General features: G+C 46.0%; 1 protein-coding gene across 4 annotated transcripts in view; it reads right to left on the bottom strand.

Moving 5' to 3' along the window:
* AKAP8 (A-kinase anchoring protein 8) overlaps positions 1-22,069 on the bottom strand; it is a 44,446-nt gene extending 22,377 nt beyond the window's left edge. Inside the window, exons 1-8 of one of the 4 annotated variants that reach the window (XM_073588774.1) lie at positions 21,838-22,069; positions 17,339-17,450; positions 17,026-17,122; positions 15,251-15,314; positions 14,469-14,504; positions 11,781-11,846; positions 10,607-10,672; positions 10,311-10,355 (exon numbers count right to left, since the gene is read on the bottom strand). In XM_073588774.1, coding sequence (XP_073444875.1) covers positions 10,311-10,355; positions 10,607-10,672; positions 11,781-11,846; positions 14,469-14,504; positions 15,251-15,314; positions 17,026-17,122; positions 17,339-17,450; positions 21,838-21,856 — 505 coding nt within the window. In that variant the 5' untranslated portion in view covers positions 21,857-22,069. Of the gene's footprint in view, positions 1-10,310; positions 10,356-10,606; positions 10,673-11,780; positions 11,850-14,468; positions 14,505-15,250; positions 15,315-17,025; positions 17,123-17,338; positions 17,451-21,837 lie in introns of all 4 variants that reach the window. The other 3 variants (XM_073588773.1, XM_073588777.1, XM_073588776.1) reach the window with 3 other exon arrangements.
* Between the last annotated feature and the right edge of the window lie 755 nt (positions 22,070-22,824).

Below are 22,824 nucleotides of genomic sequence, written 5' to 3'. Positions count from 1 at the left end.
TCCCCAGTCGCATGATGTTCCTGACTATTTGGCTGATTTTTATGATATATTTAGTGAGAATAAGTCTGCGTCTTTGCCTCCTCATAGGAGTTATGACTGTGCAATTGAGCTGAGCCCTGGGTGTAAATTTCCCAAGGGTCGACTTTTCAATTTATCTGTACCCGAGCATGAGGCTACGCGATCTTATATTAAGGAGTCGTTGGAGAATGGTCATATTAGACCATCCTCTTCACCCTTGGGTGCTGGTTTTTTCGTGGCCAAGAAAGATGGTTCATTAAGGCCTTGTATTGACTATCGTTCCCTCAACAAAATTACTGCTAAATATCAGTATCCGTTACCCCTGATTTCTGATCTATTCTCCAGAGTTAAAGGTGCTTGCTGGTTTACCAAGCTTGACCTCAGGGGGGCATATAATCTTATTCACATTAAGCATGGGGATGAATGGAAGACAGCGTTTAATACTCCGGAGGGACATTTTGAGTACCTGGTGATGCCTTTTGGGCTCACTAATGCCCCTTCTGTCTTCCAGTGCTTCATGAATGATATTTTCCGTGACTTTGTGGATAAATTTTTGATCATCTATCTGGATGATATTTTGATCTTTTCCAGGGAGTGGGACTCTCATGTGGAACATGTTTGGACTGTGTTCCAGATTTTGAGGGAGAATGCCCTGTATGTTAAGGGGTCGAAATGCCTTTTTGGTGTACAGAGTATTTCATTTTTGGGATTTTTGTCTCCGTCAACTATTGAAATGGACCCGGCCAAGGTACAGGCCATTTATGATTGGGTTCAGCCCACTTCTTTGAAGGCCCTCCAGAAGTTTTTGGCTTTTGCTAATTTTTATCGTAAATTTATAGCTAATTTTTCTGGTATTGCCAAACCATTGACTGATTTGACTAAGAAGGGTCCTGATGTGCTGAATTGGTCTCCAGAGGCTGTTTCTTCCTTTCAGGAGCTGAAGCGGAGGTTCACTTCTGCTCCGGTTTTGCGGCAACCTGATGTCTCACTCCCGTTTCAGGTAGAGGTGGACGCTTCTGAGATTGGTGCAGGAGCTGTTTTGTCCCAAAAAGATCCGGTAACATCTAAAATGAATCCCTGTGCTTTCTTTTCCCGAAAGTTCTCCCCATCCGAACGTAACTATGATGTGGGGAATCGGGAACTGTTGGCCATGAAATGGGCATTTGAGGAGTGGAGACATTGGTTGGAGGGAGCTAGACATCAAGTCGTGGTCCTCACTGACCACAAGAATTTGATTTACCTTGAGTCGGCCAAACGCTTGAATCCTAGCCAGGCTAGGTGGGCCTTGTTTTTCACACGTTTTGATTTTGTGGTCTCTTTTCTTCCGGGCACTAAGAATGTCAAGGCAGACGCCCTCTCTAGGAGTTTTTTGCTGATTCTCTTATTGTGACCAAGCCTGCTACCATCTTAGGTGAGGGGGTAGTTCTTTCTGTCATCTCGCCCGATTTGAGAAGTGCTCTGGAAGAGTTTCAGGAGGACAAACCTGAGCGTTGTCCCATTGGAAAATTGTATGTTCCTGACCAGTGGAGGAAGAGAGTAATGTCTGAAGTTCATTGCTCCGCATTGGCTGGTCATCCAGGTATTTTTGGTACTAGAGATTTGGTGAGACGGTCTTTTTGGTGGCCCGCCTTATCTCGTGATGTCAGGAATTTTGTGCAGTCCTGTAGTACTTGCTCCCGGTCTAAATCTTGTTCTCGCTCTAGTGGGTTGTTGATGCCTTTGCCGGTGCCCAGGAGGCCATGGACCCATATTTCAATGGATTTTATTTCTGATCTGCCTGTCTCTCAGAGAATGACTTATCTGGGTGATTTGTGATAGATTCTCTAAGATGGTCCATCTTGTACCACTCCCTAAGTTGCCATCTTCCTCAGAGTTGGTGCCCTTGTTTTTGCAACAGGTGGTTCGCTTGCATGGGATTCCTGAGAACATTGTATCTGACAGAGAAGTTCAGTTTGTCTCTAGATTTTGGAGGACTTTTTGTTCAAAGCTGGGAATTCAGTTGTCCTTCTCTGCGTTTCACCCTCAGACCAATGGGCAGACGGAGAGAACAAACCAGACATTGGAGTCTTATTTGAGATGTTTTATCTCTGCTGATCAGGATGATTGGGTCTCATTTTTGCCCTTGGCCGAATTTGCTTTAAATAATAGAGCTAGTTCTGCCACTTTGATGTCACCTTTTTTTGTAACTTTGGGTTTCATCCTCGATTCTCTTCAGGGCAGGTGGTGTCTTCTGCCTGCCCAGGTGTTGACACTGTGGTGGAGAGAATGCACTAGATTTGGGACCAAGTGGTTGATAAGTTGTCTCTCTCCCAGGAAAAGGCCCAGCGGTTTTCCAACCGGCATAGGACCATTGGTCCCCGGTTTAAGGTGGGTGATATGGCTTGGTTGTCATCAACGAATATCGCTATGAAGGTGGCTTCTCCAAAGTTTAAACCTAGATTTATTGGACCTTACAAGATTTTGGAGATTCTTAATCCGGTCTCTTTTCGATTGGCTCTTCCTGTTACATTTAAGATCCATAACGTGTTTCATAAGTCTCTGTTAAAGAGGTTTGTTGAGCCAGTAGTTCCTGTGGTGGCACCTCCTGACCCTGTATTGGTTGAAGGTAATGTGGAATATGAGGTTGAGAAGATACTGGATTCTCGTCTGGCTAGATGGAGACTCCAGTATTTGATTAAGTGGAAGGGTTATGGCCAGGAGGATAATTCTTGGGTCTCTGCATCTGATATTCATGCCGAAAGATTGGTTCGTGCTTTTCATCGGGCCCATCCTGATCGGCCTGATGGCGTGGATGAGGGTTCAGTGACCCCTCCTCAAGGGGGAGGTACTGTTGTGAGCTCATTTTCTCGTTCACCTTTGATGTCCGATGAACTCCCTCTGCTGGTGAAAGGAGGTGGTGAAACTGATTTGGATGGGAGAAACCTGTCACCTGAACAGGTGGATTGCAATTGGACATCCGGAATCTCTGAGTGGATATAAGGCAGCCGACGCCCTGTAGGGTTGCTGGTGATTTTTCTGCTCTGAGCTCTGGCCTCCAGTTCAGTTCCTGTCTTCTAAAGCTGAGTTTTGCTCTGTTATTGTTCCATGAGATCTTGTCTGATTTGCTTAGTTTTGTGTTCTGCCAGCCCCGGCTGGGGCTCTGCTGAATTTCCATTTTTGTCCCTGATCGGTTAAATCTCTTTTGCTCTGTCTTCAGAATATATCGGAGTGCTGATATAGGGATTTTGAAGTCTAGTGACTTCAGGGCCGTTTTTCCTATCAGAAGTGTTGGGACATTTTGGTAGGGTTTTTGCGGATTGCAGCCAGCATCTTTTCTGTCCTTTCCTATCTAGTTAGTTGGGCCCCATCGTTTGCTCTGCCTGTCTTTCTGTCTGTGTTTGTGTTTTCATCTATTTTCACCGACAATACTTGTTGGGGGCTGTCTATTGCTTTGGGGTCTGCTCTGGGACAGTTTAGATTTCCCCTTTATTTAGGCTTATTTAGCTCTCCGGCTGTGAAGAGGCGTCTAGGACCACCATAGGAACGCTCCACGGCTACTGTTAGTTGTTGTGAATAGGATCAGGGGTCTGCAATCCGCTAGCTACCAACCTCTCCGGTTTTCTGGACTTAGCTTGCATTTTTGTTTTTTCCTCCTCCGGTGACTCATTCATAACACCAAACCATCTCGATTGGGTTCATGTCTGGTGACTGTGGAGGCCAGGTCATCTGGCGTAGCACCCCGTCACTCTCCTTCTTGGTCAAATAGCCCTTACACAGCCTGGAGGTGTGTTTGGGGTCATTGTCCTGTTGAAAAATAAATGATGGTCCAACTAAACGCAAACCGTATGGAATAGCATGCCGCTGCAAGATGCTGTGGTAGCCATGCTGGTTCAGTATGCTTTCAATTTTGAATAAATCCCCAACAGTGTCACCAGCAAAGCACCCCCACACCATCACACCACCTCCTCCATGCTTCTCGGTGGGAACCAGGCACGTAGAGTCCATCCATTCACCTTTTCTGCGTCGCACAAAGACACGGTTGTTGGAACCAAAGATCTCAAATTTGGACTCATCAGACCAAAGCACAGATTTCCACTGGTCTAATGTCCATTCCTTGTGTTCTTTAGCCCAAACAAGTCTCTTCTGCTTGTTGCCTGTCCTTAGCAGTGGTTTCCTAGCAGCTATTTTACCATGAAGGCCTGCTGCACAAAATCTCCTCTTAACATTTGTTGTAGAGATGTGTCTGCTGCTAGAACTCTGTGTGGCATTGACCTGGTCTCTAATCTGAGCCGCTGTTAACCTGCGATTTCTGAGGCTGGTGACTCGGATGAACTTATCCTCCGCAGCAGGGATGACTCTTGGTCTTTCTTTCCTGGGGCGGTCCTCATGTGAGCCAGTTTGTAGCGCTTGATGGTTTTTGCCACTGCACTTGGGGACACTTTCAAAGTTTTCCCAATTTTTCTTAAAGTAATGATGGCCACTCGTTTTTCTTTACTTAGCTGCTTTTTTCTTGCCATAATACAAATTCTAACAGTCTATTCAGTAGGACTATCAGCTGTGTATCCACAAGACTTCTGCACAACACAACTGATGGTCCCATCCCCATTTGTAAGGCAAGAAATCCCACTTATTAAACCTGACAGGGCACACCTGTGAAGTGAAAACCATTTCCGGTGACTACCTCTTGAAGCTCATCAAGAGAATGCCAAGAGTGTGCAAAGCAGTAATCAAAGCAAAAGGTGGCTACTTTGAAGAACCTAGAACATAAGACATATTTTCAGTTGTTTCACACTTTTTTGTTAATTATATAATTCCACATGTGTTAATTCATAGTTTTGATGCCTTCAGAGTGAATCTACAATTTTCATAGTCATGAAAATAAAGAAAACGCTTTGAATGAGAAGGTGTGCCCAAACTTTTGGTCTGTACTGTATGTCCTTTTAAGGTTTCTACAATAAACGTGAAGTTTAATTTCTGACCACGCTGGAGAACCTCTTTCACATAGAATAATTGTACTCCCAAATTAAAAAAAAATAAGTAATTTTTAATGGAGGAGATAAGCAGCTGCCAAACATTCTATGGGGTAAAAAAAAATTGATTGAATAGCTTCAAATTCAAATAAAATGACACTGGGGGTCGGCCGACAACAACCCAAGTCACTGGTTTTCAGCTACACAAACATGAGTGATTCCACCATATTTTTTCTAAAAAATTGCCACGATGTATAACCAATGTTGTTTTACCCCTTTAGCGACCATGTCTTGAAGGGATTAAAAGAGAATCCATATCAATAATCAAGAGAGGAAGTTTGCAGCCACTGTGAAAACTCCAAAAGCTTTTCAAAGCTTTTACGCCCTCACGTGAGCCCCGGGAATGCGAAAGCCAACACTGCTGGAACAGCACTGGCATGGGAGGGGAGTATAAATCTTTTTTATTTTACTGGGGGCAATCCAAACATGGGGAGTGTGAAGGGATTGTCCTAGTAGTGGACAAAACCTTTCAGGACCATCTTTGGTGTAAAGAAAAATGAGGAGTCCTTTCTGGAAGTGATGATATGGCCCCCACAGAGCCCTGATCTCAACATCATCCAAGTCTGTCTGCGATTACAGGAAAAGACGGAAGCATTAGTACAAGAGACAAGATCTGTGATTAGTTCTCCCAGATGTTTGGAACAAACTTTCCGCCAAGTTCCTTCAAAAACTGTGTGCAAGTAGAAATATACCTAGAAGAATTGATGCTTGAAGGCAAAAGGTCCGTCCACACAAAATATTGATGCGATTTAGTTTTTTGTTCACTTTGCATTTTAATTGATCAAAACTAGTGAAGAGCGAACGTGCTCGGGTAAGGTGTTAGAGCATGTTCAGGTGCTAACCAAGTGTCTCCGTGCCTACTGTTGGACTGCAACACATGCAGGGATTGCCTAACAGGCAGGCTATCCACGAACAGCCATGAGACATGCAGCTGCGGGGACTAGAACATATTTTTCGAAAATACTCGGTTAGCACACGTGCATGCTAACACCTTATCTGAGCTAGGCTCATCACTAATCAAAACCATTAGCACTTTTATTTTTGAAAGCATTCTTAGGGCTGTTTCAAACATCTGTGATAATTTGGTCAGATTTCGGATCGCAATACTCGTGCTGACCGCACATCTAACTGATTACTTCATATATTTCGATCACGCTCGGGTCAGGAGACGTGCAGCCAGCCGGTGCTTTGCGATAAGACCTTGGACATATGAAAGAGCCCTTATTGTGCAGTCTTTTTCCCTAAACCTGGCTAAAACTTATGCAAGGTGCTGTATATATCAGCGTAATGCAGGTGGAATGGGTCTTATATTGCGCAAGTTGCAAAAAGTCCATCTGATTCCAACGTTTTGCAGTACCCTGTAGATCACAAAGTGAACCTAGTCACCTGCTTTAAGCTATGATATTGTAGCCGCATAAAGCAATTTTTGTCAACACGGCCAAAATCAAAGTCCCAACTGAAAAAAAAAGGCTTTTGAAGTATAAAATATGACATCAACAGGACCCAAAACCAATTGCAAGAAAGAAGAGATCTGACCATTACTGTACGATACAAGAATTTGGAGATATAAAGATCTGTAAAGGCCAGGACTAAAGCACTCAACGCGATCTTTTACTACACTACATTTCTATAAAAATTCCCTGCTCATTCTCGCTAGTTCCAGCAGTCTGACCTGCAGATGATGCACAATACTGTTTATAGACTGTTTCTAGGTTAACAGAAAATCCAATCAATGTATAACCATGTGTCAATTAATCAACACTTTCAAGGTCTCTGCTCACTGTCAGTGAACCTATCCTCATCCGGTCTAACTGATGCCAGTGCACAGTTCAGTATAACAACGGATGGCATTTTGGTTCTCACGAGTGATAAAAAGGCTGATAATACACAGGTGCTCCTCACAAAATTAAAATATCATCAAAAAGTTAATTTCAGTTCTTCAATAGAAAAAGTGAAACTCATTATACAAAAAGTCATTAAAAACAGAGTGATCTATTTCACGTGTTTACCGTATATACTCGCGTATGAGCCGAGATTTTCAGTCCATTTTTTTGAGCTGAAAGTCCCACCACCCCCCCACCACGTGACCGCTGAAGGAAGGAATAGCTACTGGAGAGAAGCAGGGGGGCTGCAGAGACTGCGCCAGGAGGGGGTAAGTATAAGCGATATTCACCTATCCCCTGTCCATCGCTGCGCGCCGCTCTGTCCTCCACGTCCTCTGTCAGTAACGTTCGGGCAGCAAAGGGTGCGATGACGTAGTTAGTGCGCACCGCGCCCTCTGCTGCCCGCATGTCACTGACAGAGGACCCGGCAGACAGAGCATTGGTGGACCAAGGACAGGTGAATAGCTGAGGTACCGGGGCCCTAAGCCGGCGGTGACACTGGCACCTGTCCCCCATAGCGTGCCAGTGTTCACGCCTGCTCAGGACACCGGCACTTGGCCCCCAGCGATGAGAGGCGAGTATGTCTTTTATTTGCAGCAGCATATGGGGCATCTTATGGAGCAGCATATGGGGCATATTCTATGGAACATCTTATGGGGCAGCATATGGGGCATATTCTATGGAGCATCTTATGGGGCAGCATATTGGGGCATAATCTATGGAGCATCTTATGGGGGGCATAATCTATTGAACATCTTATGGGGCCACAACCTTTATGGAGCAGCATATGGGGCATATTATTCTATGGAGCATGCTATGGGGCCATTATTAACCTTTGTGCAGCATTATATGGGGTGTATTTTGTATTGAGCATCTTATGGGGCCTGTTGTGAATTCGCTTTCTGGCCTACCTCTGGTTACTGCTGAAGGTGGTGGAGCTGGTCAGGTTGACGGAGGGGTTGCAAGTTCTCTTTCTGGGCTCCCTCTGGTGGTTACTGGAGGTAACGGAGCTGATCTGATTAACAGAGGCTTGCCACCTGATAATGAGGATGACTATTGGAGATCTGGGGTTTCAGACTGGATTTAAGACAGCTGACTCCCTCTATCCCTGCTGATTTTTTCCTGCCTCCTGAGTTCTTAGTTTCCAGCTCAGTCCCTGCATGCTCAGCTTGGTGTTCTTTTCCTATTCTGTTCACATTTGATCTGGTTTTGTCTATTTCAGTTTTGTGTGGGTCAGCCAGCTCCGGCTGGGGCTGTGCTGAATCTCCATCCATATGTTACTGCTTGTGCCAGTTTGTTTTTGTCTCTTTTTAGATTGGCCTCTTTTTGCTCTGCTTTCAAAATATACCAGAGTGCTGATATAGTGGGTGAAGTTGTGCGACTTCAGTATTTTTGCCTCACACTTGTTGGACCTTTTTTGCGTGATTGCAGACCGTGTCTTTTCTTTCCTGTCTAGTCATTGTGGGCCCCATGGTTTGCTCAGCCTATTCTCCTACCTGCGTTTGTGTTTTCATCTTGTCTCACTGACAATATGTGTTTGGGGGCTATCTATTCCTTTGGGGTCTGCTCTGGGGCAGTTTAGGTTTCCCCTTTCTTGCTTTAGGCTTAGTTAGCTCTCCGGCTGTGCCGAGACGTCTAGGATCATCGTAGGCACGCTCCACGGCTACTGCTAGTTGTGTGGATAGTATCAGGGGTCTGCAATCCGCTTAGCTACCAACCTCTCTGGTTTTCTGTGGCTTAGCTTGGGCTTGAGATCCTCCTTGGTGACCCAATCATAACAGGGGCCATCATGAACTGTACGGAGCATTATATGGGGCTCCTGATTCAATATGGATAGTCAAAAGCATTTAAGCTACTAAGTTTCCTCATTTTTGTGTGGCAAAATTGGGGGGGGTCGGCTTACACACGAGTATATACGGTATTTCTGTTATTGTTGATTATGGCTTACAGCCAATGAAAACCCAAAAGTCATCTCAGCAAATTAGAATAATTAACAAAAAATAACTGCAAAGGCTTCCTAAGTGTTTAAAAAGGTCCCTTAGTCTGTTTCAGTAGGCTACAGAATCATGGGGAGGACTGGTGACTTGACAGATGTCCAGAAGGCAGTCATTGGACACACTGCACAAGGAGGGCAAGCCACAAAAGGTCATTGGTGAAGAAGCTGGCTGTTCACTGAGTGCTGTATCCAAACATATTAATGGAAAGTTAAGTGGAAGGAAAAAGTGTGGTAGAAAAAGGTGCACAAGCAACCGGGATAACCGCAGCCTTGAAAGGATTGTTAAGAAAAGGAAATTCAAAAATATGGGGGAGATTCACAAGGAATGGACTGCTGCTGGAGTCATTGCTTCAAGAGCCACCACACACAGACGTATCCAGGACATGGGCTACAAGTGTCACATTCCTAGTGTCAAGCCACTCAGGACCAATAGACAACGCCAAAAGCGTCTTACCTGGGCCAAGGAGAAAAAAGAACTGGACTGTTGCTCAGTGGTCCAAGGTGTTGTTTTCAGATGAAAGTAAACGATGCATTTTATTTGGAAATCAAGGTCCCAGAGTCTGGCGGAAGAGTGGAGAGGCCACAATCCAAGCTGCTTGAGGTCTAGTGTGAAGTTTCCATAATCAGTGATGGTTTGGGGAGCCATGTCATCTGCTGGTGTAGATCCACTGTGTTTTATCAAGACCAAAGTCATTGCAGCCGCCTACGAGGAAATTTTAGAGCATTTCATGCTTCCCTCTGCCGGCAAACTTTTTGGAGATGGACATTTAATTCTCCAGCAGGACCTGGCACCTGTCCACACTGCCAAAAATACCAATACCTGGTTTACAAACAACAGTATCACTGTGCTTGATTGGCCAGCAAACTCGCCTGACCTTAATCCCATAGAGAATCTATGGGGTATTGTCAAGAGGAAGATGAGAGACACCAGACCCAACAATGCAGATGAGCTGAAGGCTGCTATCAAAGCAACCTGGGCTTCCATAACCCCTCAGCAGTGCCACAGGCTGATCGCCTCCATGCCACACTGCACTGATGCAGTAATTGATGCAAAAGGAGTCCTGGACCAAGTAGTGAGTACATTTACTGAACATACATTTCAGTAGGCCAACATTTTTTTTGAAATAATTTACTGAGATTATGACTTTTGGGTTTTCATTGGCTGTAAGCCATAATCATCAACATTAACAAAGATAAACACTTGGAAGTAGATCACTCTGTGTGTAATGACTCTATATAATATATAAGTTTCACTTTTTGTATTGAAGAACTGAAATAAATTCACTTTTTGATGACATTCTAATTTTGTGAGAAGCACCTGTATGCTTGGCAATGAGAAACAAGATTCCTAGCAGTCCAAGAGACCTAACATCATGGAGGCCAAAGCAAGGTATGGATCCTCACCTACTGTAGCTTGCGCTTGTCTGTTTTGTAGTTTTTTAGCGGCACCTGGAAATAGGAAAACATAACCAGAAAGAATCCTGAGTTGTGAAAACTGGTTCAGCCGAATAAAGCTGATAAGTTGCCCTTATCAACCCAAGAAACTCCCGCTATCATACTGAAAGTGCATTGAAATCCGCCGTCCCTTGAGCGGCTTTAGGATGCAATGAGCAGTTGCCAGTTTGCCAATCAATGCGTTTTCAATATCTACAGTTTTGTTCTTGTACCATTATGTAGTAATATAGTATGGAAACTCTCACGTCTTAATTTTTTCGCTCTTTTACGTAAAGCTTTCTCCGTCTCCTGGTTAGGATTTTTAGCAGCATCTGACAGCAAGAGAAGAAGAAGAAAAAAAAAAAAAAAAAAAAAAGGGAGGACATGAAAATGCCTATGAAAAGTGGAGCAGCCGCCGACATTAATAAATCAGGCGCATCCTCTGAAGAAACCAGACCATTACTCTCCAGCTAATTCATTTTAATAAATCTCCAAACTCTTGTATCGTAAAGAGCTTCTGAGCGGTCGTCATTTCTGACAGACGGTAGCAGAGGATCCGCTGACAAAACTACTATGGTCTTCTATACTCGTCCCCGAGTCCCACTAAGCTGGGTGGATAGTGAGTCTTTACTTATTATGAAGATTACTATTATGTAAGAAACATTTATGTACAGAACACCTATATTCATCAAGGGTATAAATATGAGGGGGTACCTGAAAAAAACATGATTTTCTATAGGCAAGTGGATTGGTCGTGCTGCCCTCTCCCGCTAGGTACGCTTAGGCTAAGTGCACACGTTGCAGAAAATTTCTGCTCAAACACCTGAATCCCTTCCCAGAAACCGCACCTATTTTTCTGCGGCGGTTTTTGCGCGGTTTTGATGCTTTTTTTCCGCAGCGGTTACAAACCGCATGGAAGAAGCCAAAACCGCGGAAAAATCCGCAAAATTAATGAGCATGCTGCGGTTTTTACCACCATGCGGTTTTTTCGCGGTAAAAAGAAGCATCAATGTGCACAAAAAGTGCAAAATGCATAGAAATGACTGGGAAGCTTATTTTTAGCGGTTTCATAGTGAAAACCGCGGTAAAAACCGCTAAAAAAACGCTGTGTGTGAACACAGCCTTACTAGACCCTCCCTGCTCAGTTAGCCAACTAGCGTTCGTGAGAAACCATCGCAGCGGACACTGATGAAAACTGATGCAAGTCAGATGGTTGTATTTCTTGCTGGATGCCGATGGAATCTCAAAACCTTCTAAATTGGACTTAGAGCAGCTCTTAAACTACCAAATTAGTCCGTGTCGGGTTACCGAAGCTTGGCCATAACCAAACCACAGTCTCCTGCACGTCTTACAGTTCCTTAGTTAAATCAGCGCAAGTCAGTATCTTTCTCCTAACACAATCCTGTATTCTCCCCACATGTACACCCCATAGGTCCTTACCTCCGGAAGGCTTGGTGGACTGGTTGGCGTTTGTCTTCTGTTGGTGCTGTGGATTCTTCGCTGCACCTACTGACAATGAAGAATGGGATTAGGGCAGTCCGAAAGCTTGGAGATGATAGTGTACACAGGGTGGTCTTTATATATTACACAGGAAAGAAAAACATGAGTAGGACCTGTCTCTGTAAGAAAGTCTGCTGAACATCTCATGAATATGAAGGTGTCTTGACTCTCCAACGATTGCAGATGCCCAAGGAAAAGATTGGACATGTTGGAATTAAATATGCCTTATCCTTTAGGCTAGGGCTAGACGGCAACATTGAGATTACTGCGATGTAAAGTAATCAGTTTCCTATGGAGTCGCATTGCGAAATAATACGACACATAATCACAACTGTTCCCGTGTCTTTGACCTTCTGTTGCTGGTGGAAAGTGACTCACTTGCCATAGGCTTTGATGCACGCTGGACGCGACTTGGCTTTATTTTTATTTATATTTTTTTTTAATTTATAGCAAAATCGCAGGTCGAAAATAGTTGCACAACAGCAAGTTTCAGACAAGTTGCATACATGATTTTGGTTTTGCAACTTGTCTGACATCTGATGACGGAGAGTAGCCCCAGGCTTTGTCCAAAGTATCTGGTGATCCCCTTCTCTACCCGCATGCATGATTAATCTAGGGGAGTCGGGAAGAAAAGCTGTCCGTTTGTCCTGACAGACTGGAAAAAAAAAAAAAAAAAAACCTTGCATGTTCATGGCAGTCGACAAATGTAGGTCAGTCATCTACCGGAAAAGAAAATGAATAAAGCTGAATTTAGATGTATTGGTGCATAGGGCTATTGGGTGCAAAAAAAAAAAAAAAAACAAATACACAAAAAAAATATGCTAATTTCTAATAATTTCCCAAGGAGGAAAAGGGCAAAGGTTAAAACACAACTCTTCCTCCATCTTCTTTGTTACCATTGAAACAACCCACATGCCCTAGTGAGGTGGTGGATGAGGCTCTTCCTTTAGGAGACCACCATTCAACCACTGGGCATGATCATGTATTACACAGCCACAATGATCATCATGTAATGCTTCATCTAAATAGCAGCGCCCTCCTGTGATGCCAGCTGATTATTGGCGGGTCTGGCAGCCGGGCTTGAGGGATAATAAAGGGCGGCACAGTGGCTCAGTGGTTAGCACTGCAGCCTTGCAGCGTTGGGGCCCTGGGTTCAAATCCCACCATCAACATCTGCAAGGAGTTTGAATGTTCTCCCCATGTTTGCGTGGGTTTCCCGGTTTCCTCCCACACTCCAAAGACATACTGATAGGAAATTTAGATTGTGAGCCCCATCGGAGACAGCGATGATAATGTCTGTAAAAGGGCTGTAGAATTAATGGCGCTATATATAAAAGAGTAAAATAAATAAACAGTTTTCCGGGGAACACTGTCCATAGATCGGCCACGGATTTGCTGACTTGAAAGCGACAGCCTGTTATATGCCGATGTGGCCATTCTATGGACTGTGTTCCAAAGACAACCAAGTTCACCCTTTATTATCCCTCATGTGCAAGCCCGACTGCCGAAATCGCTAAGCTGGCATCACAGGAGGGAGGACACATGGCCGATCTGTGTGTCACAGTCCGTACTCTGATGTCTGCCAAAATGTAGGCAAGATTATTGTGCAAGTGTCTGGGATAACAGAGGATCCAAACAATGAATTATAAATGCATTTATATATATTTTCAGTTTAGCAATAATTTTATAGGGTTATAGGAAGAAAAGGTTCATTTCACGGGAAGTGCTGCCTCACTCCCCATATCTGTTATTTTTGAGTTTTCCAGTTTCAGAAAACGCATGTATCTATATAAAAAAAAAACCTAGACCATACTACCCTTTATTTGCCTGCAGCGCTGACGTCATGTCGACAGTAATACAGTCAGTGAGTGAACTCAGTGGCTCTGCCTGAATAGACAGCACGAGTTGCTCACCTCACATCACCGATTGCCTGCAGCACTGACAGTTAATGAGCTCAGTGGCTCTGCATGAATAGACCACATGAGCCGCTCATCTCACATCACTGATTGCCTGCAGCACTGACATCATGTCGACAGTAATAGTCAGTGAGTGAACTCATTGGCTCTGCCTGAATCAACAGCATGAAGCGCTCAGCTCACATCACCGACTGCCTGCAGCGCTGACGTCATGCCGACAATACTACAGTCAGTGAGCTCAGCTGCTCTGCCTGAATAGACGTCATGAGCCGCTCAGTTCACATCACTGCCTGCAGTGCCGACGTCACTCCGACAATACTAGTCAGTGAGCTCAGTGGCTCTAGCTGAATAGACTGCAGGAGCCGCTCAGCTCACATCACTGATCGCCTGCAATGCCGTCAAAAGCAGGCAGTAAAGAACACCTGGAGCAGGGGTGGAGACTCATTGCTGGACCTGAGAAGGTTGCGTAATGGACAAAGTTTTGCTGCACCTGGGCTTGAGTGTTTTGTGAAATAGAAAAACCCTTTAAAAGGTCTCCACTTGCTGCAATTGAATCATCTATCGCTTATATTCAGAGGACGAAATCCCATCCTGATCACGCCCGACAATGGTGCACAGCTCATCAGCATTTGCGGGAAAAATGAGAAACTAGATTCCCAGTATCCCCAGAGAACTAACATTATGATGGCGGAAACAATGCATAGATCCTCACCTCCTGATGTTTGCGGTCGTTGATTAACGGCGGGACCTGGAAGGGGAAAAAAAAAAAAATACCACTGCGGCAGCCAAATAAAGCTGATGAGTTGCCCATACGGACAAAAGAAGCTCCCCGCTAGCATACCGAAAATGCACCGAAAACCGCCATCCCATGAGCAGCTATGGGATGAATTAGCAGCATTTTTTTTTCGCTCTCTTAGGGTACTGTCACACTTAGCGATGTACCAGCGATCCCGACCAGCGATATGACGCGGTCAGGATCGCTGGTACATCGCTAAGTGGTCGCTAGTGAGCTGCCACACAGGCAGATCTCACCAGCGACATCGCAGGGGTCGGGGGTCGCTACTTACCTGTCAGACGCGGCGATCCTGCGTCCTCCCGCCCGGCTCCACGCGTCGCTCGTCATCACAGCAGGAAGCGCCGCAGGAAGCTGACGACGAGAAACAGTCCAGGACATTCTCGCGCGATCAGCGATAACCAGCGTGGGAGCGGGTCGTAGGTGTCAGACACAGCGATATCGCTAGCAATATCGCTATAACGTCACAAGTTATAGCGATATTGCTAGCGATCTCTCTTAGTGTGACAGGCCCTTTACAGAAGGTTTTCTTCCTCTGCTTTGTATTAGCAGAATCTGACAGCAAGAAAGAAAAAAAGGGACTTTTAGGCCCATGAAAAGTGGAGCTGCGGCCCACAGTCATGGATCAGGGGCGTCCTGGGGAAACGAGAGCTGGAGAATGACCGAGCGCTATGGGAAATCTCTCCCCCCAAATACTGTACCTTTCTGCTTCTGTTTCTGAAGCTTCTGCTGAAGGAGAAGGTTCTTGTATTTCTTCTTGTTCCACTAGAAAACGCCAGCAAGAAAGAGAGAGATATGGTCAGCAGCATGCAAGTGTGAATGAGCGGCTATGGATGGGCAGAAAGCATCCAATCATTAGATGGGGGCGGGGTTACACAGAGCTCAACATTCAGAGAACTGCTAGATCTGCAGCAGATAAAACAGGGATTTTATGAAAACTACAGTAAACAGCGCAGTAAGTGACACATCGCTGAAATCAGGGTCTCTGCCCCTACATCACGCTGCTCTCTATACAGCCAAATTCCCTTTAACCTCAACCGAGCAGCCACTTACATGCAAAATTAAGTTATTGCGCAGGGAAATGGTGTAAAGACTGCAAGTACACAGGACTGCGGCGGTTTAATGCCACGGCATGACAGCAGCACTTTCAGCGCAGACCAAGTCCTTCTTATAAAAGTATTCTCCCGGACACAGCGATCCACTGCTCTGGCCTCACTTTATATACATTTTTTATTGTGCATTTGGGGATAACCACCTTAACCCCTTCTGCCTCAGCCAATTTTTGTTTTTGCTCCCTCATTTTCTCTTTTTCTATGAACCATTACTTTTTTTCCCCCCATTGATATAGCTGTACAAGGGCTCATTTGTCTGAGTTTTTTTTTTTTCCTAGAGGAGTGGGGGAGGCTAGTTATAACTTTGAATGCCATCAACTGATTGTAGAAGCTTCACACTAGACCTTAGAAATCAAGGTCCCAGAGTCTGGAGGAAGAGTGGAGAGAGAGAGACAATCCAAGCTGCTGGAGATCTAGTGTGAAGTCTCCACAATCAGTGATGGTTTGGGGAGCCATGTCATCTGCTGGTGTAGGTCCACTGTTTTTTATCAAGACGCCTGCGCACTGCAGTATTCTATTCTGTCCTCACTAGGGTAGAGCAGTGCGCCTGCGCCGGAGCCACTACAGTACGGGAAGAAGAGGATGGCATCGCATGAAGATGGGAGGAGCCGGACCGGACCGCCCCCTCCGGTGAGTATAATATAACGTGTTTTTCTTCTCTTTCAGGTTTCATCGGGGGCTTATCTACAGCATTACAGAATGCTGTAGATAAGCCCCTGATGTCGGTGCCGGCAGCGGATAGGCAAAAAAAAAAAAAAAAAAAAGGGTGACAGATTCCCTTTAACCCCATAGAGAATCTATAGGATTTTGTCAAGAAGAAGATGAGAGACACCAGACCCAACAATGCTGAAGGCTGATATGAAAGCAACCTGGGCTTCCATAACCTCTCAGCAGTGCCACAGGCTGATCGCCTCCATGCCACGCCACATTGATGCAGTAATTGATGTCAAAGGAGCCCCGAGCAAGTACTGAGTGCATTTACTGAACATACATTTCAGTAGGCCAATATTTCGGATTTTACAATCATTTTTTCAAGCTGGTGTTATAAAGTATTCTAATTTCCTGAGATAATGACATTTGGGTTTTCATTGGCTGTAAGCCATAATCATCAACATTTGCAGCAATAAACACATGAAATAGATCACTCTGTGTGTAATGACTCTATAGAATATGTGAGTCTCACTTTTTGTATTGAAGAACTGAAATAAATTAACTTTTTGATGGTATTCTAATTTTTTGAGAAGCACCTGTAGGTGCGTTAGTGACACTAAGGCGAGGACAACTAGCAGTAGTGTGGGCTATATAGCAGAAGCATAATCAGCGTTTCACTTATGAATGATCACTGGGACGTAATGGGCACTCACCTGAGAATACTTTGGGTTAAATGGCTCTGACTCTAATCCAGCCACAAAGGGGTCGCTGTGCATTTCGGCATTATCAAACTGACTATAACGGAAAGACCTGAAGAGAAAAATAATGACACATTACACATATACCGAGCTCAATAGGGGGCAGGTTCGGGGTGGTGCTCTATGCGCCCCCAAAGCACAAACAATTTAGCTTCCTTATAAGGGGGAAGTTCATTTTCCTAAATGTTTGGTGACTATGCGGGACACAAGATGGCGGGTCCGTAGAGAGTGATCGGCTGTGAAGAAATCTCGGCTTGTGACGGGCTACCTGTTAGGGAGCAGAGACATTATCCGAGAACTTGATCTTGGTCCTGACGCATTCCTGGGGTAACGTCCACGGAAGTTCATTGGTGAAGGCGGAAAATTATAGGCTGGGCGACCTAGAGAAAAAAAAAAAAAAAAGAAGATACGTGGTCAGCTGTACACAATAGGAGAAAATCCCAAGTCCCTCCATATACATCCGATGGATAGATAGATATCTCAGGGTCCTAATAATGATCTAGAGGAGAGAAGTGAAGAGGCTAACGTAAGGGATCTCAGGCTGGCCCCTCCACAGCTTATCACATCTCCAAGATGGGACCTCCCCCAATTGCAGCAGATTGCCAACCAATGGCATCCCAGAGGGACAATTATTATTATTATTTATATAGTACTATTGATTCCATGGTGCTGTACATGAGAACTACAAGCGAAGATGCCAGCAACAGATCTTGATGATTTGCTTAAGAGCATTCAGTGGAGCAGGACATTCCTCAGACAACCAGTAACAACCTCATTGATGGCAGCCAAGGCTGTAAGTGCGGAGATTTCTTCACGTGGAGCTCATACCCCATACCGAATAAAAAGAGAGGTTTTGACATTTTTTTCCATCATTAACATGTCTTAGCCATCCTGTGGTTTCCACAATTCCATGAAGTTTCCTTCCTTGTGTTGCAATTTCAATGTTGAGGAGTGTATATACTGTAATATTGCAGACTTGCAGTATATATAGTACAAGCGATTCCAAAACTAAAAATGTCAGAAGTGATAATGAATAATAAGTTTAAATCACCGCCCCTCCTATTTAACAATGAAGACCAAAAAAATACAGCATAGTTGGTATTGTTCAGTCTGTAAAATTGCAAAATTGTAAGATTTTGATAAACACCCCCCCAAAAAAACAAACAAGCAAAAAAAATAAAAAAATAAATCCAGAACTGCCATCCGTTTTTCAGTCACAACACTTCCCCTAAGAAATGCAATAAAAAGTGATCAATACATTGTATATACCTAAAAATAATATGAATAAAAATGTCAGCCCAGCATGCAAAAAAACAAAAAGCTATCATACAGCTATGACGACAAAATAATAATAAAGAAGTTATCACTCATGAAGGGGTTAGAGGTTTTTATCATCCGCCAGGGGGCACCACTGCTCTGCCAACTGACTTCCTGCTTTATTAAACTTTTTTTCTGGCTTCATAGGAAAAGTCTGCAGACACTACGGGACTGCTGACAGCCAAATAGTGACAGGGTCCAATGTGTACACTGTCACAATACCCTTGTGTGCCCCCCGTGAGGGTAGGCGGTCACGTAACCATATATGCAATTTTCATCCTTGCAGTCAAGTGCAGACTAGACTCTCCTCTGCTTCTCAATGTTCTAGAGAAGGAACTGCTAGTCGGTAGGTGACTGCCCACTCACAAAAGACATACAGAGGCATCCTGACAGTGGGCACATTGCCCACTGACAGTATTTGGCAGTCTGCAGACTCTTCTACTTACAATACAAGAAATAAACCACAATCAATTATCCCACAATAATATTCAAAAAAATTGCAAAAAGCTTTATTCAAAATTATAAAGATAAATGAAGGCGGGGGAGGAAAAACAAACCGACGCGCGTTTCGGCTGGCAGAGCCTTTGTCAAGGGGCAGTGAAGGACCGGGATGTGTGAGAAAGACGTCCCCCACTAATGGGAGCGAGGCGTCCATTATGTGTGACGTATGATAACTTGAGACGCCCAGTGGCGTCGGAATTGCAGTGTCCACTGTGTGACGCATGCGTCGTCACGGTAACCAGGACGCTCGGCGGAGTCAGCATCACACGACAAGCGGCGTCATGATGATAATTTGTAATTTTACAACCCTAATTATGTGATATGATTGTAAGATATTGGTTAAATTAATTTAGTATATTTTTCTTGTGTTGTCAGCATGGTTCTGCACCATCTTTCTTTTATGATTGTGACATCATGGGTATACATGTTGGATATTATGATTATACAAGTTTGTCTATTTGTACTCGTCTTGCCATATATAATATGTCATATTGCCAATTGTTGGGTTATTTTATTACCTTTGAATTTAGGGGTCGGTAGACACGTCATGGAGTTCTACGCTGATATGAATTAAAGGGAACCTGTCACCCCCCGAAGGCGTTTTTAACTTAAAGAGCCACCTTGTGCAGCACTAATGCTGCCTTCTGTCAAGGTGGCTCTTATTTGGCGGCCCTTCCACCGCCAAAATAATCGTTTTTAAATTTTGTCCGTCATACCAGAAATTTGTCTGGGGGGCAGGTTTTTCGCCCCGGACACAGATGCCTCACATGTATCAGTCATTCCTCCTTTCGAATTTGGCGTCGCCTCCTCTGCGTTTTCTTCTCCTGGCGCCTGCGCTGTAATATTTTTCTTGGGCATGCGCAGTTAGGATGGGCAGCGCTATGACATCACATGATGTCTTTCTTATCATGCCTGCGTGGACACGCGCCCAAGATCCCGCCCCGAAGTCTCTTCTGATTTATTCACAATGCGGGGCTGGGAATCTTGGGCATGCAAAGTAGTTCTCTGCGGCTCTCCCTCAAATCCCTCCGCCTCTTTCCTACTGTGCAGCGCCATAGGAATTAGTTTCTGCTGCGTTGTACAGTACCATTTTAGTCTATGTAAAAAGAAAAATGCACTGCACACGTTGCGGATTTTTCCGTGCGGATTTGCTGTGGATTTAAATCGGCAGCATGTCACTTCTTTGTGCGGACCACCATATATCGATGTCCTCTGCCTATACATCTCTGCTCAGGGACCCCCCGTGTATCGTTGACCCCGGCCTGTACGTCTGTGCTCAGGGACCCCTGTGTATCTGTGACCCTCTTCTGCACATCTCTGCTCAGGGACCCCCATGTATCGGTGACCCCCGTCTGTACATTTCTGCTCAGAGACCCCCATGTATCGATGTCCTCTGCCTATACATCTCTGCTCAGGGTCCCCCGTGTACCTGTGACCCCCTTCTGCACATCTCCGCTCTGGGACACCCATGTATCTGTGACCCCCGTCTGTACATTTCTGCTCAGAGACCCCCATGTATCGATGTCCTCTGCCTATACATCTCTGCTCAGGGTCCCCCGTGTACCTGTGTCCCCCGTCTGCACATCTCCGCTCAGGGACCCCCCGTGTATCGGTGTCCCCCGTCTGCACATCTCCGCTCAGGGACCCCCCGTGTATCGGTGTCCCCCGTCTGCACATCTCCGCTCAGGGACCCCCCGTGTATCGGTGTCCCCCGTCTGCACATCTCCGCTCAGGGACCCCCCGTGTATCGGTGTCCCCCGTCTGCACATCTCCGCTCAGGGACCCCCCGTGTATCGGTGTCCCCCGTCTGCACATCTCCGCTCAGGGACCCCCCGTGTATCGGTGTCCCCCGTCTGCACATCTCCGCTCAGGGACCCCCCGTGTATCGGTGTCCCCCGTCTGCACATCTCCGCTCAGGGACCCCCCGTGTATCGGTGTCCCCCGTCTGCACATCTCCGCTCAGGGACCCCCCGTGTATCGGTGTCCCCCGTCTGCACATCTCCGCTCAGGGACCCCCCGTGTATCGGTGTCCCCCGTCTGCACATCTCTGCTCAGGGACCCCCCGTGTATCGGTGTCCCCAGTCTGCACATCTCCGCTCAGGGACCCCCCGTGTATCGGTGTCCCCCGTCTGCACATCTCCGCTCAGGGACCCCCGTGTACCGGTGTCCCCCGTCTGCACACCTCCGCTCAGGGACCCCCGTGTACCGGTGTCCCCCGTCTGCACACCTCCGCTCAGGGACCCCCCGTGTATCGGTGTCCCCCGTCTGCACATCTCCGCTCAGGGACCCCCCGTGTATCGGTGTCCCCCGTCTGCACATCTCCGCTCAGGGACCCCCGTGTACCGGTGTCCCCCGTCTGCACACCTCCGCTCAGGGACCCCCGTGTACCGGTGTCCCCCGTCTGTACATCTCTGCTCAGGGAGCCCCGTGTATCGGTGTCCCCCATCTGTACATCTCTGCTCAGGGACCCCCGTGTACCGGTGTCCCCGTCTGTACATCTCTGCTCAGGGACCCCCATGTACCGGTGTCCCCCGTCTGTACACCTCCGCTCATCCATACTGTCACGGTTTCCTGTTACAAGTTGCCTATAGCGAGAGGTTACGTAGCCCCGGCCATGAGTTGTGCTGCTTATTACTGGGGCCCGCACACAACATAGCGGAGCACAAGGTTTTACCATGAAAACTCCATCGGCGACTTTTTCGGTGAAGTACAAGATAACCTGTAAGGTGGTTTTTGTGCCCACTCAGGGCAACTCTGAGCTCTCAGTTATTACACTGCACAGCTTCATTAGAACGAGAACTAGAAGTCACAGCATGCCCTGCCAACTACTGGCCTGCCTGTAGGAACTTGCAGAGGATTGCAGCTCCCCCTTCCTGGTACATGTAGGGTCCTGGTGTATCACGACATGTGAATGACCGCAGGGGCTGCAGCCCCCATCTTCATGCTCACCCCAGTTTCCAGCATCCATGGCGCCCGCGTTGTTTCCAGCTCCCCTTCCGAATTTGGATAGAGCGCATGCGTACAACGCGTGAAAAAGGTCCGCTCTGATTGGACAGTTCACCCGTCCATCAACTTAATCAGTGAACGCTATTGGTTGATATCCGGATGTGACGTCAGGAAAGTAGCTGAACGTCGTTTATTTTTTTTCCATCTTTGTTGGGTAAAGTTCGCTTCTCGCGTTAGTTGTGACAGTGATGGCCGCAGCAGTCTGGGTAGCGACTAGAGTGGAGTTGATTCTTTCAGGGAATTATGTCACCGGAAAGGGCGGGGCTTCCTTCAGTCCAGTTCAGCCCCGAGAACAGGAAGCCGCCTGGTGTGCTGCTAAGTGATGGGAAATCTAGTGCCTTTAGTTCAGTGATTCTCTGGATTCTGCTGAGAAGAGATTGATCAGTTCTAGTCCGTCACACAGAAGCTGCGGCTCCGAGGATGAGTTCTAGTAGTTAATCCATCTGATCATTATATAACATTAGCAAGACTGATCTTCTAGGCTGCAGGAGGCTGATCCTCTACCGGAGGCTGCTCTCATCACAGACAGGCGAGGGGCATGAACCACACACAGAAACTCTCTCTCATACACACATATGAGCGGTGTCTGTCTACTGTGCAGTTTCAGTTTTTATTAATAATATTATTACTATTATATTTGTATCTGATGTGTGGTATAGGGTTTTACTACCTTTTCCAGCATCAGGAGCTATAAAGTGTGAGACAGAGCAGGGGGCGTCCTGTAGCTGGAGGAGGGGTCACTCTCTGGCTCCTCCCACTTGCTGTTTAGGTCAGAATGAACTAATCTCTGCCAGGAGGGTGATGAACTAGTTCACTCTGAAGATTAGTTCATTTTGAACTACTCACTCACGAATTACCCATCACTAGTGCTTAGGCTGCTGGAGAGGAGGGAAATAAGGGGCTGCATCATGGAGCCGTGTGAGGAGAGGA

This window comes from Dendrobates tinctorius, unplaced genomic scaffold, assembly GCF_039654945.1.
Source record: "Dendrobates tinctorius isolate UK_male_01 unplaced genomic scaffold, ASM3965494v1 ptg000104l, whole genome shotgun sequence".
Taxonomy (NCBI): Eukaryota; Metazoa; Chordata; class Amphibia; order Anura; family Dendrobatidae; genus Dendrobates; species Dendrobates tinctorius.
This window is presented reverse-complemented; position numbering and strand designations above follow the sequence as displayed.